We start from the raw sequence: 17,002 nt of genomic DNA on the forward strand, positions 1-17,002 counted from the left end.
AGAATATAATATTATATTATATATAATATTATATATATATATATATTATATATTATATATATATATATATATTATATATGTTATATATTATATATATTATAATCTATGTTATATATTATAATCATATAATATATAATATATAACATCATCATAATCATAATAATAAACCATTTACTGTGTAGCTGAAACAATATGTGAAATATGTTTATGTCTGGAGGAATTTGGTGCTTTGGAGAACAGTGAAAGCTCAATAAACTAATAAATAAACTAATAAAATGAATAAAACTAATAAACTGAACCAACAGGTGTTGACGGTGTAAAGGAACAACTTTTATGAAAATCTCCACCAAAATAATCAAGAATAATTTCTTATGCCCCAGCTGTGTTTGGTTTGGAAGCTAGACTTCTTATCAGAAATATGCAAGTAGATGTATTTATACCTGAACAAAACATGAGAAATGGGGTGGTAACACAGCTGCCAGAATGTGACTATCTGTATTTCAGAACAGCAGCCTAATTAGTTATCCATTTCCTTTATCGTCGTTAACTTTGTGAAGTAACAGGAAGTACCTTTACTTCTGCCCATTTCACCGAGAAGGCTCTAGCTGCAGCCATAATGAGAAGGGGTGGGACTTTAGTGTCCTAGCTTCAGCTAGTTATTATTGGCTTTCACTACTGCCAAGTGTTTGGTTTCCTAGGCAGCGGCAGGAGGAGGAGCTTATCTGCTGGACTAGTTGTCCTGCCACATCACAACATAGGTAAACCAGTCGCCCGCAGCAATAAAGGTACAAACAGTTAAATACGTAGAATTACATCCACTGTGATGGTTGGTAGAGTCTAATTTAGTTGAACTACCGAATGAACTCAAATATGTTTTAATAAGAAAGGTATTTTGCTCCGAGTTCTGTCCCAACTGGACACGGTTAGCTTAATGTAGCTAGCTAGCGAACTAGCTAAGAAGTTCTAGCAAAGAGGGAAAGGAGAATTGAAGGCTTGATTGGAAGCAGTTGGTTCTAAATATGAAAATATTTCTGTATCAGTTTAAGCGAAGGGAGGCACAGGAATGCAATCTGAAATGAGTGAAACATTATTAGGAGAGTCATTCATGCAAATGGGGCATTCCCTGGCCGGGACAGTTGTGAACCACCTCAGCTGGGAGAAATGTTTAATTTGTGTTTGAAAATTAATCATGTTAATCCACAAAGATAGTTTATACAAAGCAGTGCGGTTTCAATTTCTCCGGTAGCCAGTTCAGGATGTAGTTACTACACAAGACCCCATCTTAAACGATGCAAAGGCTAAAAAGCAATAGCAATGCCATTTCTGTTTGTTCTCTATTCAAACAGTGTGTTTCTTTTTTTCACTCCTCATTCTGGTTGTGTCGTGTGGCAGGTCCTGCAGCAATGGCAAAGGACCCCTTAGCCGAGGCGGGCTTCTATTTTGATGAGCTCAACAAGCTGCGGGTCCTTGAGCCTGATGTCAGCCAGAAGACTTCAGAGTTAAAGGAGGAGTGCAAAGAGTTTGTGGACAGTAAGCATGCCATCCTTTTTTCCCTCAGATTTTAAGTCTGTGTTGATTTCATTCATGCACCCCATTATGTGTCCAAACATTATGTTTGTAGTAACTACATAATGGGGTGTCCAAACATGTGTCTGTGCAGAAATCGGACAGTTTCAGAAGATTGTCGGTGGTCTAATCGAGATGGTCGATGAACTGGCAAAAGAAGCAGAAACGGAAAAAATGAGGGTGAGGCAGACATAGAAAGATGCATTTTGACGTGCTTCACCCCAAGGTAATTTTCCACTGCAACACGCAAACGTCCCCATTCACTCTCAGAGCGTGTAGTTCCACACGACAGGATTTGTTGCCGTGCGCTTGCGCAGTATGAAGGAAAGAGAAGATGCAGCACAGGCAGGCTGCGAAGTGAGATAAATGTGATCGGTTTTGGTGATTGGCAACAGAAGACAGTGATCGGCGATCACCGATCATACACTTTTTCACGGAAATCGGCCGATTATGATCGGTGGCCGATTTATCGGCACACCTCTACTTTTGATTAGTGCCATTTGGGTAGTTTCTGTTGTCATTGTAATTTAAAAAGAGTAAACACAGATGTTTGACAATAAATAGCTTCACTCAACCACTAACCCTGAGAGAAAATAGTTTTTATCTTTCATATTCTCTAAAAAAATTGGCCAAAGAAATCCTTCAGGGTACATACACTGTGTGCACAAATATTACTCAAGTTGTAGTTTTGAGGATTCATTTTATTGTTGAACAACTATAGTACTCTCAGTCAATCCAAAATGTTAATAAACTCTCAAACCTGAATATTTAAGAAAATAAAAGTGAGGTTTTGGCTTTTTAGGAACACATCTATGTGTGCACAATTATTGTGCATACATAGACTATTAGTGTACAGAATTATTTGCAACCGAAATAAAACTGAAAACTTTCCCATCTCACTTGTTTATTATCATCGGCTATAGTGAGAATAATAAACAGACAACTCAAAATTGACAAATAAACATTTCTGACTTTTAAAAAACAAATCAGTGACCAATATAGCCACCCTTCTTTTCAATAACATTCATGAAGTCTGTCAGTTTCTTGATCTGTTGATGATCACAGCCTCCCAGACACTAGTCAGAGATGTGAACTGTTTTCCTTCATCTAAATCTCCCGTTTAAGAAGGGCCCACAAGTTCTCATTGGGGTTTAGGTCTGATGAGGAAGGGGGCCACTGCATTATTCTTTCATCATTAAGGCCTTTACTGGTTAGCCACATAGTGGAGTACTCTGATGCTCGATGGAGCATTGTCCTGCATAAAAATCATAGACTTCTTGAAAGATGCAGACTTTTTCATATCACTGCTTGAAGAAAGTGTCTTCTAAAAACTGGCAGAAGTTTGGGAGTAGATTTTGAGTCTTATCTCCAACCAGTAAAGGTCCAACTAGCTCATCTTTAAAAATGTCAGCCCAAACTAGTACCCTGCCTCCACCTTGCTGGCATCTGATGTGAAGTATAGCTCTGTGCCCTTTCCTGATCCAGCCACAGGCCCATCCATCTAGCCCGTCAAGAGTCACTCTCATCTCATCAGCCCACAAAAGTTTACTTACCCTGGTGATTTTGGCCTCAGAACATACACACAAGTAGTTTCTATTGTCATTATGATTTAAAAAGAGTAAACACTGTTTGACAATAAATGGCTTCACCCAACCATACAAAACTCAGAAATGGTTTTAATGAGACAAACTGTGAAATATTTCAAAAGGGGGGAATAAGTACAGTAAGTAAGTAATGAGTAAGAAACCATATCAAGTATAATTGACTAAATGTTTCGATTTGATGATGACAATCTAAATAAAATATATTTTTTCTATCCTAATTTTCTATTCGTCAGGCAATTGGAGCCAGAAACCTGCTGAAGTCTGTGGCAAAGCAACGAGAGGCGCAGCAGCAGCAGCTTCAGGCTCTAATAGCGGAAAAGAAAATGCAGCTGGAGAGGTAAGAGGAAGAAGTGATGTGAGTTTCAAGACAATGTTCGAAGAGAAAGTTAAACACGGTTTCTCAGTCCTAAGGACGGTTTTGAGCTGATCATCACACACTGTTGTGGAAAAGGGTTTGTTTTTAAAAAAGTTATTCTGGTTTTGCTTTCTTGTTACACAGGAATTAAACAACTTTTAATATCAAGCAAAGGTGTAAAGAGTAAATAGAAAATACAGATTTTGAAGGATGCTTTAATACATCAGTGGAAAAAAGCTTCGCCTGTGTGAAAAAGTAATTTCCCCCGAACTCCAATAGTGGATATCTTTTGGAAATGTGAGCTGGATCTTCATGTTTTGTTTGGTTTTGGTCCTCAAAGTCTCCCATAAAGGGCAGGTTTGTCTGGTCTACTTCATGCTGTTGAATTATGAACTCTGACTTGAACTGAGGCCAGTGAGTGCTGTGCTTCTTTAGATATAGCTCTGCGTTCTTTTGTAAGCTCTTGGATGAGTTTCTGATATCTTTCTAAAGTAATCTTGGTTAACCAACCCTTTCTCCAAAGGCTCCGGTTCCACGTTCCACGTTTTCTACATTTGTGGATACTCTAAGACAGTTAGACTGCTAGAGTCTAACTCTCTTAAGATTTATAAGCTTCTTTAGGAGATTTTATGTTTCTACAAGTAAAGCTGTAATCAGGGTTGTGTGTGGCAAGGAATATTGGAGCTAGTATTCTTACAAATATTTAACAAATATGATCATATAAAACTGCTTCCTACATTGAATTAGGTTATTTTTATCTAACATTATTAGATTATACTAGTATATTAGTTTAATAATCTAAGCATTTATGAGACAAGAAAGCAAATATAAAGTATTATGAGAAATAGCATTGACTAAACCCAGTTCCACAGGCTGATGCTGTTTGACTTCAGTCTGTTTTGTTTTTTTTGTGAGTGAGTCATGTTTTTGTTTCAGGTACCGTATTGAGTATGAAGCCCTGTCCAAAGTAGAATCCGAGCAGAACGAGTTCATTGACCAGTTTATTCTGCAGAAGTGATGACATGATTCAGCAACACAGCAGCCTGTTTCCAGAGTGCCTGTACCAGTCCAGTTCCTGCTGCTGCAACCTCTTTTCTGAAGCTGCCAATAAACTCCAGCTTTGAAAAGAAACGCACACACACATCACCTGTTAACACCACTTATCTCAGATATGGTTGTGTGTGAGACAGACAGCTGCTGACTGAAACAGCTGCAGCAACCCAGGGATTTCCAGAAGCGGAGTGCTGGAATACCTTCGGAACATTCAGTTCACACCAACTGGATCGGCGTCCACGATCACTTTAAGGGAGATGGATCTATTTATATGCAAAAAAATATTTATAATGACAATTATTTATACTGAAAGATTGCTATGTATATCTAGTTTTATTACCTTTTCTATTGACTGTGTTGTATTTGCATGCATTTGTAAATGAGTTGGATTCAATACAAGCAGATCAGGATTCATTCCATCATTCTGGTGAAACAGCCAGTCATGTTTGTGTCATAGTTGCAATCTTCATCAACCATCCCGACAGTTTTACTTGAAATGCTGTTTTCTGCTAAAATGTTGCAGATGAGTTGGTAATGTTTAATATCCATTCCATATCATATTCAGAATGGCTTAAATAAAGCATTTTGAAACTTCTACACTTGACCATGTAGTTTTTTATATAAACCAGGTGGCGTTTTCACACTGTACAGGTAGCAATGGTAGTGTCATTGAAGGCACTCCTGGATCAGTTTTTCTGTAATTGTGTGCATGCTTTGTCTTGTCAAAGCCCCAGTCGGTTTTTGTAGATGGCTGCTCTGGTTCTGCTGAAGGTTTCTTCCTGTTACAGGAGTTTTCCCATCCACTGTCGCTACAAGCGTGTCCAGGAGTAAATGCTGCAGTCAGCATCATGAAGCATGATGCTTCCTTAGATGGAAAACTTCACCAGTTTGAATAATAAACTAAGCTTGGAATGTTTTGTGTAAAAACTAGGATGGAATTGGACTGTATGTGACCGGGTCTGTCTATGACTGGATTGACCATATGTTTGTGTATAAATTATAGTTTCTTCTGTAAAGTGCTTTGAAATTTCTTGTGAATTGGTAAAATTGAATTCAATTAGAAGGGAAGAAGTCTGTTTATTTCTGCTGTGTTTCTATAGCAACACCAGTTTTAAATGTCATGTACGGTGCCTTGCATACACATCTCCACCATTTTGCATCATGTTACAACTACAAACTTTAATGCACTATAGTGAGATAGTATTGGATAGAGTATAACAAAGTGTTAGGAAAATTATACAACATTCTTAAAATGTGCAATGTGGTATATCTGGGACTCCTTTAATCTGGTGCATCTGACTGCTTTCACTAGTCACCTGGCAACCAGCAAAGCTCACCTTCCACTGTACAATTGTGCTGTTTTGTATTGGCAGTCACATTCAGTCCACTGAAGTTTCTGGTTGTCATGTTACATGTGTCTGAGATGAAAATTATTCATGTTGAAACTAGAAGACCTGGATCACCAAAATCCACACAGCAGCATTCAGATTTGAAATAATGAACAGTAAACTTCTTGCATTGAAATAATTTATTGGAAACAAAACAATATTTACAGCACATGATGTCCTTGTGGCTGATGGAGGCTACTTCTTCTTGGTATACTGTAAATAAATAAATATGAATTAAAAATGATGACCATGCATGTAATAAAAACTAAATGTTTACCCTGCCACTCTCACTTTATCTAAAATCCATTCTGCATCCTTGACGGCCCTCTGGATGATCATCTGTATCCTCTCTGGGTCGTCTTCGTCTGAGTGGCTGTTGTAGCCCTAGTGAGAAGCAGCAGAAGATCAGATTTGTGTTGGTTTTAAATCCACTGAAAGACAAACTGTGTTTACAAATCTAGAGAAAGATTTAATGCCCAAATTCTTGGTTTTATGTAGACAATAAATGTTGATTTTTAACATAAAGCATTGCTGCTTGAGAGGGTAGCTTAAAGTTCTTAAACTAAGGTGAGCAAATTGGTTAGTATCAATGAATAATATGGAGCATCTCATTAACTGCGTTTCCATTACACATATACAAAAATCTTTGTCTATACTGTGGTAATGTTGACAATTGTGCAATTGTGGTGTTTCCATTAAATAAAAAATGAAATACAAATCACACGTGAATAAGCTTGTTCGTGTATTACATCATTAAAAACATGGCAGGGATGGATGTAAACAGTTACAGTGGAGAAAACTAGTATTTGATACTTTGTCAGTTTTGCAAGTTCTCCCACTTGCAAAGCATGTTAAAGTATCATTTTATCATAGGTACTGTTCAACTGTGAGTGATGGAATCTAAAACAAAAATCCAGAAAATCATATTTTATGATTTAAGTAATTAATTTGCATTTTATTGCATGACATAAGTATTTGATACATCTAAATAAAAATCAAACAATATTTGGTACAGAAACCTTTGTTTGTAATTACAAATATCAGACGTTTTCTGTAGTTCTTGATGAGGTTTACACACACTGCAGCAGGGATTTTGGACCACACCTCCATACAGATCTTCTCCACATCTTTCAGGTTTCAAGGCTGTTGCTGGGCAACAGTGGCCTTCAGTTCTCTAAACAGATTTTCTATAGCCAGTCTCCAGGGTTCAGGTCTGGAGACTGGCTAGGCCACCCCAAGACCTTGAAAGGCTTCTTCTGGAGCCACTCCTTGGTTATCCTGGCTATGTGCTTCAGGTTGTTCTCATGCTGGAAGACTCAGCCACGACCCATCTTCAACACCTTTACTGAGGGAAGGAGGTTGTTGGCTAAGACCTCCTGATACACAGCCCCATCCATCATCCCCTCAACACGGTGCAGTCATCCTGTACCCTTTGCAGAAAAATATCCCCAAAGAATGATGTTTCCACTTCCATATTTCATGGTTGGGATGGTGGTTTTGGCGTTGTACTCATGCTCCTCCTTCCTTCAAACACGAGGGGTGGTGTTTAGGCTAGAAAGCTCTACTTTTGTCTCTTCAGACCTTCTCCCATGTTTCCTCTGGATCATCCAGATGGTCGTTGGTAAACTTCAGATGGGGTTGCACATAAGCTGGCTTGTGTAATCTATGGCTGTGTAGTGTATTACTATAGTAACTGATAAGGCTATGGTCCCATTTTTCTTCAGATCTTTAACCAGGTCTTGCTGTGTATTTTGTGCTGATCTCTCACTTTCCTCGTGATCATTGATTCCCCACAAGGAATTACATGGAGGCCCAGACTGAGGGAGAATAACAGCCATCTTGAACTTCTTCCATTTTCTTAGAATTGCACCAATAGTTGTTGCCTTCTCATCGAGCTGTTTGCCTGTTTTCCAGTAGCCCATCCCAGCCTTGTGCAGGTCTACTGCTTCATCCCTGATGTCTTTTCACAGTTCTCTGGTTTTGACCATTGTGGAGTTTGTTTGATTGAGTGTACAGTCAGGTGCACTGTTAATACAGGTAATAAGTGGAAAACAGGAGGGCTTCTTAATTATTGTTTTAGATTCTATCACAGGCTGCACAGTGGCACAGTTGGTAGCACTGCTGCCTTGCAGCAAGAAGATCCTGGGTTCGATTCCCGACCCAGGGTCTTTCTGCATGGCGTTTGCATATTCTCTCTGTGCATGTGTGGGTTCTCCCTGTGAACATGTTTTCCACAGTCCAAAAACATGACTGTCAGGTTAATTGGTCTCTAAATTCTCCTTAGGTGTGAGTGTGTGTGTGTATGGTTGTTTGTCCTGTCTCTGTGTTGCCCTGCAACAGACTGGCGACCTGTCCAGGGTGTACCCCGCCTCTTGCCTGAAATGTCTCGCTGGAGATAGGCACCAGCACCCCTCCCAACCTGTACCCAGGGACAAGGGTGTGCAGAAGATGGATGGGATGGATTCTGTCTCCCACTGTGTAACCTGCAAAAGTGGGAGTGTTTCAAATATTTGCTCTCCCCACTGTACATCAGATATATTTATAATAATCAGCCATCAAAGGAGACGTCAGCGTCTCATTCAGGCGTTTGAGCGACAAGCCTCTTATTGGGACCCTATCCTACATCAGACTGTTGATCATGTGTCTTATCTGATGCAAAAAAAAGGGTTTCCATTGCAGTTTTGAAAAATATATCCATTTGATACGGTGCAAAAAACCACCCCATTCCAGCACAAAAAGTTTTTATTAAAAAAAGAGTTGTTTTTTTTATTTGCGTGTTTCTATTGAGTTAATTTATTTTCATAATTTCAACTTCTGCAATTTTATGGTTGATGACAACATCAACCATAAAATTGCAGTGATGCTTTATCAACGGGACGACTTGCTTAAGACAACATGATCCTCCAGCCAATCAGAACACGTGAAAGGCTTACCTGTCGTATGGCGTGCCGGTAATGCTGCTGCATGGCTGCTGATGGTAACTGCCTGCAGCATCGCAGCAGGTGTCGATAGAGCTGCACGGGTGTGTGGATCAGCTCTGTCCCAGCTAAAGGTGCCATTTCTTCTGCCTTAACAGGAGAGTGCTGCAGGTAAGGTGAACATTACTCATTAATTTGTATCAGGGTGATGAAAACATGTTAATTATTCTGAGCAAAGAGAAAAATAACATGTAACCATCAACAGTTAAAGAAATGTGTTTAATCTTTGTTTAGCTTCTGTAGATCAAATAAGAACTGTAATCATCAACCAAGATCTGATATTTAAATCTATGTTTGGATTTTTTTGTCTTTCAAAAGAATGCTCAAACCTAATGTTCCCAAACACCCCAGTTTCACTGTCAAACTGGGGGGGTTCACAGTTTAGATGAGAGGAAAAAGTTTTTCTCTTTTCTAAAGTAATGTTCGATAAGTAGGAAAAAGGCTGGTAGAGTATCAAAAATTGTACTCAAGTAAGAGTAGCACAACTTGTTCAACTTTTATGAAAATAAAAAGTAATTGTCCAAGTAATTACTCAAGGAAGACTAGAAAACTATTCTGTAAAAAGAACTGATTAAAATGTAATCAATATTTCATTGTTATGTTATTGTTCAACAATAACATATGGCATGTTCTGTCTTTATTACAGAACAGAAAAGCAATGATTTATCACATCACACCTAACACAGCTGAACATGTTAATAATATTGTTATATAATTATATGTTATAAAAGTATAATCTAAAATAATTTTTCAGATTCTATTAAATTCAAAAAATAATATATATAGAGAGATGCTGTGGGCAGGAAGGTTCTCTGGTAGCAGTCAGTCTTGCACTGAATCATAAGAAGCCTCTGACTGAAGATTGTTGCTATATGACACTAAAGGTAAAGGTAATTTTATTTATATAGCACATTTTCAGCAACAATGCAATATAAAGTGCTTAACTGTGATGACAGTCTTATAACTGTCAACACATGCTAACGGCTAAGTATCCAGGCAACAGAGTTAATTTTCCACAGTAACGTGTCCTGGATGACATCATAAGTGGTTAGCAGTTCTGCTAATCTACCTCATTTGTTTTTGCTGCTCCTCTTTAGCTCTCTGTCAGGCCATATGCTTAGCAAGATAGAAACAAATGTTGGAGCTGGAGATATTATTCTTGCCTATTAAGATTGATGGAAGAGATGCCTTGAACTTCATCCTTCTATTTCTCTGGCCTTCATGCGTCCATGAAGTCTTTTCAACTCCTCCCGGATGAGTGCAAATACTTCAGATGCTGTTTGAACTATTTGAACCAGGAGTAGCTGATCAGCTACTCTTGGCTGCAAAAACAATACCTCGTTTACACGGTTACACATATTTCCCAAACTGTTAGTTCTAATCCCGTCTGGAATTTACAGACAGGGTTAAATTCTGTCTGTAATTTAATCTGGTGACAGAAGGTGACAATGGTCACCAGATTCTAACCATCAGGTCGCGGTACCAGACAGCTGGGCTGAAATATTCACATCTTCTGAGACCTTTGATCAGAAAACAAAACTGTTCTGGCCTAACTTCACTCCGTCTACTATCTGTTCTGCATTCTACATTTTTGCATGTTGAAAGCATTTAAATATGCTGGTATAGTGCAGGGAGCAGTCTGTACACAGAACAGCTAAGTTTACTCTTTACAATTACATTCTGACCACGAACAGAACCGAGCTTACTGTGTTCTGGACGGCTGCAGTCAGTAGATATCCAGATTCTTCATTATCTCTCGGAAAGTACTGCTTCTTCTTCTTCTTTTGTTTTTTATTGGCGGATGGCAACCAACTTAAGGTGCATTTACCGCCACCTACCAGACTGGAGTGTGGTCATCAATGATCTCAGAGGAAATGTAATAATACACACCTCAATGGTATGCACGAATATGCAAATTCACATACATACACACACATACATACACATTTTAAATACGATTAAATAACCCAGTGTTTTTTAAAAATCTAATTAATTGATTTCTAACAGAATTTGATTTATTTCCTAAAAGATTTATCATAGAAAATCCTATTTTGGGGATGTGCTGTGGTGGGTTCCCAAAAATTTAAAATAATTAACCCGTTCACCTCCAAAATTCTCACCTTCTTGAAATTTCCACTATTTCTTTGTTCTGGAAAGATATATCAGTCTTGCACAGCAGAAACAGACTAAAGTTGTTGAAAGAGTAAAATTATGGCCTGATAAGTAAAAATATAAGGGATCAGATCAGAGAGCCAATAGAAATTCAAGAAAAAGAGAATTTTTGAAGAATTTTAGTTTTTCAGGAGGCAAATCAAAACTCAAAGAATACTGTCTGCCCCAAAGAGCACTGCACTCCGAATACACTAAAACAAATGTCTATTGTCAAATCAGTCGATGACAAAAGAAAACAGCCACCGACAGTCAACATTGGCTACAAATAATTTTAATAACTAAAAAAAGATTAGTTAAATAGGATTTAATTGACTCTCCTGTTACTAAACATGTGTTTGACAAAAACTTTGTGACAATATTGCATTTACTAATTTTTTTAAGTATGTCTATCTGAGTGACAAGGCTGTCACAGTTTCAACAGCAAATGTCACTAGTGAGAAATGAATGAACCAGCGAGTAATGAACTTTTGGGCAAATCAATGGACTGGGAAGCTTCGAAGCTTCATAGCTTCATTGCTTTCATGGCAAACACTCAGGCGACGGAGTACTGGCAGTCTGCTCCTCTTGAGCTCCAGGAATAATGAGATGATGAGACACAGGTGCGCTGAAGCGTGGGCACGCCCCATCCAAGACGGCAGCCTCTGACGCCATCTGGTGGATGAAGGGAGAAGCAGCAGACGGACAGGAAAAAATAAAACCCCCACAAAGAAGACCAAAACCCTGGTTCACAACACCATCATATTTCTCCCTTCACGAAAACCACTTTGAAAAGGACAGAATAAATTTTTACGTTCAAGAAAATATGGTAGTCTATCTGTTACAATTCTCTCCATTATTTTCCCTAATTGAGATGTAAGAGCTATAGTTTGAAGGGTCTGTTGCATTTTTACCTGGCTTCAACACAGAAATTATAACTGACTGTTTCCATGCCGCAGGAATAATCCCCGTCTCCCAAACCAGATTAAAAAGTTTTAAAATAACAGTAAGAGATACAGTATATCATTTAAATGTTTAAGCATATAACAAACTCCATCTTTTCCTGGTGTTGACTGTTTAGCATTAAAAATAGATTTTTTCAGTAAAAGGCATATCTAGATCTTGATTTGAAACTATTCTCTTAATAGTGACTCCTGGATTTTCAGCTAAAATCTTCTCTTTATAACTCTTTATATCTTCAGATAAATTTTCTGAACTATGTACTTTAATTAACGTTTCTGCTAATAACTCTGCCTTTTCTTTATTACTAACAGCTATTTTCCAGTTAAATTCTAGAACAGGTAAGGACAAGTTTTTCTTAACACCATTAATTTTCTTAGTAACTCTCCATACCTCAGATAACTTGGTTTCTCTTCCAATAGAATTACAATACTGTCTTCAACATGTCCTCTTAGTTGCTTTAATAGTCTTCCTAACTATAGCTTGTGCTTTCTTATATTGAATTAATGCCTCAAAAGTATGGCATCTCCTTACCCATTAAAAAGCTTTATTTCTTCCCCTTATAGCAATACTACATTGCTCATTCCACCATGGAATAGATTTTTTATTTCCTCTTCCCCCTGTTTTAAAAATTGAAGTTTCAGCTGCATTTACAATAATAGACAGTCTTTGAGTTACATAACTCCACATCAGAAAACAAATTTTCATCTAGTTTATCATACTGATTATTAACTAAATATTGAAATAATTCCCAATTAGCCCTACTTAGTCTCCATCTTGAAATCAGTACTTTCTCTTCTTTAACTACTTCAAAACCAACTGATATTATAATCGGAAAATGATCACTACCCATAAGAAAATCATTCAGCACTTCCCAAGATGTAATTTTACTCAAATAAGAGAAGGAATGCTAAAGTAAAAGGAAAAAGTAAAACTTCTCCTGTCCTGATAGTACATTTTTCCTCAGCTCTGAAGTTATAAGAATATATTCCGAAGAGACTCGCTTGTCAAGTTAAAGTACTTTTTGAAAATTGTAACATTTAAGTAGGTATTAAATATATTCTTACTAAGCCCACATTTCCCTTTTGAAATTTTTTCATTGTTTTGATGTAATATTCTAATCGTAGTTTACATTTGTTGTTAGCAGAAAATCATCATAAAAGAAAGAAAGCCTATAGAATCATCAGGCTGTGTGGAATTAATCTGTTGAATGAGTTTCACTTATTGAATTGTGCTACAGAAATGAATGAACTTTTTAGTAGTATTTTAAGCTACTAAACGTGAATGTAGAAGTGGCTGGACTAGCTGAAGAATGGACTCATGTAAGAATAGCATAACTTTAAAATAATATTACTCAACTAAGAGTATGAAAAAGGACCATAACTTTTTGAAGTAGATTTTAAAAAGAAGTTCCTCAAGTACAGGTGGGAAAATCTTGATATCCTGAAACAGTGCAATATTTCTTGTCACCCATTTCAGAACATGAAACGTATTTAGATCCATTTCATATATACTGAAATATTTTAAGACTTAATTTCTTGTAATTTTGACAATTGGGGCTCACAGATTATGAAAACACAAATTCTCAGGAAAAAAAGTCTCAGAAAATTGGAATGGTGAAAATGTTTGAGCACCACACACCGCAAACCCTTGGTGTCACACCCTAATCAGCTAATTAACATAAAACCCCCTGCAAAGGTTTCCTGAGCTTGTAAATGGTCTCTCAGTTTGGGTCAGGAGACTAAATGATGATGGGAAACGCTGCAGGCAAAAGACAAACCAGCAACAGGGATAACCATAGACTGGAGAGGATTGTCAAGCACTTCAAGAATTTAATTATTTCAAAATGTAATTTTGATGTTCAGATTTCTTTGATGATATGAAATCCAAAAGTAAAAACAAGATAGTTTAAAGGGGGAATATTGTTGCTGTAAAACTATCACTGTATAAAATGACTTCCTAATTTCTATTTTAATTGTAAAGTCTGATAGGTTAGTAAACATTGTGGAAATAAAGTTCATGCAGTTTTAGAGATCTAGGAATGATAACTTTTTGAGTTACTTATTTCTGACACATTATAAAATAAGGCATAAACGCAATGGATTTGTCAGCTGATTGTTTATTTAAATAATTTTCAGTTTACAAATCTACTGTACCTTTGATGTTCAAGTTTTAGTAATGTGAGTTAAAGGTCAAGTCTTTTATAGGTTATAGTGACATCTAGTGGACTTAATATAGATTACAACCAACAACGTGTTTCACCCTTGTTTTCCAGGCAGTATTAGAAACTTACAGTATGTCATACTTTTTCTCTGTTTCTTAAAACTCAGAAAGCATTGTTGCTTTCTGGTTTTTTTCCACAAATGAAAATTCAAAAATACCAGTTGAATTTTGTTGAATTCAGTAGACAACAGTTTCAAACTTTCCTTAAATGTAAATAAATGCAAATGTAAAACACTCTCCCAGTTACATACATTTTCTTTGGTCTGTCAATGTGTGTTTAATATCCTACTAGGTATGCAGACTTGATGTCTAAAATGTATTTCATTACATTTCATATTAAACATGATGGATTGGACAGCACCAAACATGATTGTTAGCATATTGTATCTCTGTGGCCCTGCAGAGTGTAGAATGGACAGAACATACAGTGAAATAAAATATGCACATAACAACAAAACAATAAATATTAAATATAAAGATTCTGCAATGGACTGGCAACCTGTCCAGGGTGTACTCCGCCTCTTGCCCAAAATGTCTTGCTGGAGATAGGCACCACCAACCCTCCTGAGCAAAGCATTTGCTTTGACTTTTAAAAGTTTAAATCCCAATAACTAACACGTGAAAAAGCTAGCTACTTGCTAGGTTTTGCAAACACATGTAAAGAAAGCATAATTTCTGTCTTTGGGACAAGGGTGTAAGAAAATGGATGGATGGATGGATGTCATAGCGTTGAGGGGGAAAAACAACAGTGAAGGATAATTGTTTGTGAGTAATATTGACAATGGTAAAAAAAAAAAAAACTAATCTTTGGAATTATAATTTACAAAAGCACATCATAACTATCAGCATGCGGGAAAGCAATTTACACTTGATTTTGTTCAATGCAGGAGGAACATGTTCGTGTCAGCTACAATCAATCAAGGTTAATAGAGGACTAGATAATGTATATATGTTTAGCATTCACAGAAAGTTTGTTTGTGCGTAGCTGATTTTTTTAAATTAGAATTCTTCGAGGGAATACCAAATATAACAGTTTTTCCCCAAATGGTGCCACATTTATAAGGAAAATGCATTTGTGGGTTGAGCAGCAGAATAGAGTACAGGAACATGTCAGTAAATCAGAGCAATGATGAGGCTTGTTTGTCATATTAATTCTATCTTTTAAGCAGATATTAAACATACTTTCCATTAAATCAACTTTTCTGGATTAAAGCAGTTATTTGATTGGCCTGATACGATATTCTCATCTTAAATTTCAGGCTTCGCATTAGACCCACATTTTTCATTAGACAAACATTTCTGCATTAAGATTTTTTTTTATTGGTCCGTAATCCAATCAGAAATGAAATGCTTTCATTAGCTGTAAGCAACAAATCATCATCGTCATTAACAGAAGCTTTAAAACAGTTTGTGGAGAATTTGTACTATCTTCAAACTGAAGCTCAAGCTGAACAGTTTGAGCTTTGTAGAGGCTACAAAGTGGGAACCCAATCAAACACAGCCACAAGAAAACTGCTTCCTCAGCACTTAGCAATGGAAGGCATCATTCTATGGATTTGCAATTGAGAAATGCTTTTACCCAGGAAATCAGAACCAACTGGTTTCATACAACTGTTCTTCACAGTCAGCTCTGTTTGTACTTCTGTTGCCAACACATGCAATTGAACCTTAAACTGAAGGAATGTTACTCTAATAAGGAATCCATGGTGGAACATGCTATGGTGATTATTGCACAGTTAGAGTTCCTGCTCTTTTCCTGTTTACAAAATGTGCAACAAATGTGAAATTCATAGTAGTGTGAAACCAAATGGGACACCAGGTTGTTGTGGCTATGTGTAGTTATTCGATGCATTAATGAATCTCCTGTTTGTCACATAAATAAAATTTTACATTCCCAATAAGTCTCATGTCTTCAAACTTCATCCAGTCGAAAATACATAAACTCAATTACTGGCTAAATCAGCTAAGGCTCAGCTAAGGCAAGTTTCCAAACACTATGGCACCATAAAAAGGGAAATTAACCAGTTTTCTAACTACATTAGCAACATTTAACCAAACACAAATTTCCTAACTTTATTAACATTAAAGACAGTACCTGTTTTTTTAAATTCTGTTTAAGAGGCAGTTTTGGTTATCAGCTCCAAGACTCCAATAAGCACTGCATAGAATAAACATGAGACAGCTATTATGGTGCATTTTGACAAATTTCAAAATAAACGGGTGTGAACGAAAGAGATGCGAGTAAAAAAGTAACACCACTAAGTGAAGACATACTATAAGCAAATGGGCTGAAGTATCTGGGGTCAATCATTCAAAGTAACATATGAGAGAGTGGAGGAAGAAAAAGAACAATAATGCAGTGAGGATGGAGGGGTTATTTCCCCCAGTGAATTTACACAGACACAGTGAAGGTGACAGGTGAGCTGCTGTGGGGTCCACTGAACAAAGCGACTTCTTTGAAGTCTGGTCTTACACTTAATTGCCATGAAAGATATTTCTCCTATAAGTAAACCTTGCAGTTACTGGATCAGATAACCATGCCTGCACATCCTGTCTTTAATTAAATGAAACAGAAACATGCTTGAGTTAGCCTGTTTGATCAAACCTTCAAACAATTTAAGTATGTTTTCACTTCAGTATGAATCTTCATGTGGAGGACTTTTCACCTTTCACTTTATGAGCATAACATGTTTCATTGTAAGGCACAGGTGTCAAGCTCCAGTCCTG

General features: G+C 37.1%; 2 protein-coding genes across 5 annotated transcripts; one reads left to right on the plus strand and one right to left on the minus strand.

Moving 5' to 3' along the window:
• The first annotated feature begins 672 nt into the window (after positions 1 to 672).
• Positions 673 to 5,173, plus strand: ift20 (intraflagellar transport 20). 3 transcript variants are annotated; one of them, XM_023351903.1, is made up of 5 exons: positions 673 to 758; positions 1,393 to 1,530; positions 1,661 to 1,746; positions 3,404 to 3,507; positions 4,441 to 5,173. In XM_023351903.1, the coding sequence occupies exons 2-5, from the start codon at positions 1,404 to 1,406 to the stop codon at positions 4,541 to 4,543; spliced, it is 420 nt and encodes a 139-aa protein (XP_023207671.1). In that variant the 5' UTR covers positions 673 to 758; positions 1,393 to 1,403; the 3' UTR covers positions 4,544 to 5,173. The 3 variants fall into 3 exon arrangements, with proteins under 3 accessions (XP_023207671.1, XP_005807790.1, XP_005807791.1); XM_005807733.2 differs by having other exon boundaries at positions 679 to 785; XM_005807734.3 differs by having other exon boundaries at positions 679 to 785; positions 4,462 to 5,173.
• Positions 5,174 to 5,261: 88 nt separating this feature from the next.
• On the minus strand, positions 5,262 to 10,746 carry lyrm9 (LYR motif containing 9). 2 transcript variants are annotated; one of them, XM_005807735.3, is made up of 4 exons: positions 10,651 to 10,746; positions 8,900 to 9,049; positions 6,258 to 6,350; positions 5,262 to 6,179 (listed from the first exon to the last, which is right to left on the minus strand). In XM_005807735.3, the coding sequence occupies exons 2-4, from the start codon at positions 9,023 to 9,025 to the stop codon at positions 6,162 to 6,164; spliced, it is 237 nt and encodes a 78-aa protein (XP_005807792.1). In that variant the 5' UTR covers positions 9,026 to 9,049; positions 10,651 to 10,746; the 3' UTR covers positions 5,262 to 6,161. The 2 variants fall into 2 exon arrangements, with proteins under 2 accessions (XP_005807792.1, XP_023207672.1); XM_023351904.1 differs by lacking the exon at positions 10,651 to 10,746 and adding an exon at positions 8,343 to 8,449 and having other exon boundaries at positions 8,900 to 8,981.
• Between the last annotated feature and the right edge of the window lie 6,256 nt (positions 10,747 to 17,002).

Source organism: Xiphophorus maculatus, chromosome 18 (assembly GCF_002775205.1).
Source record: "Xiphophorus maculatus strain JP 163 A chromosome 18, X_maculatus-5.0-male, whole genome shotgun sequence".
Taxonomy (NCBI): domain Eukaryota; kingdom Metazoa; phylum Chordata; class Actinopteri; order Cyprinodontiformes; family Poeciliidae; genus Xiphophorus; species Xiphophorus maculatus.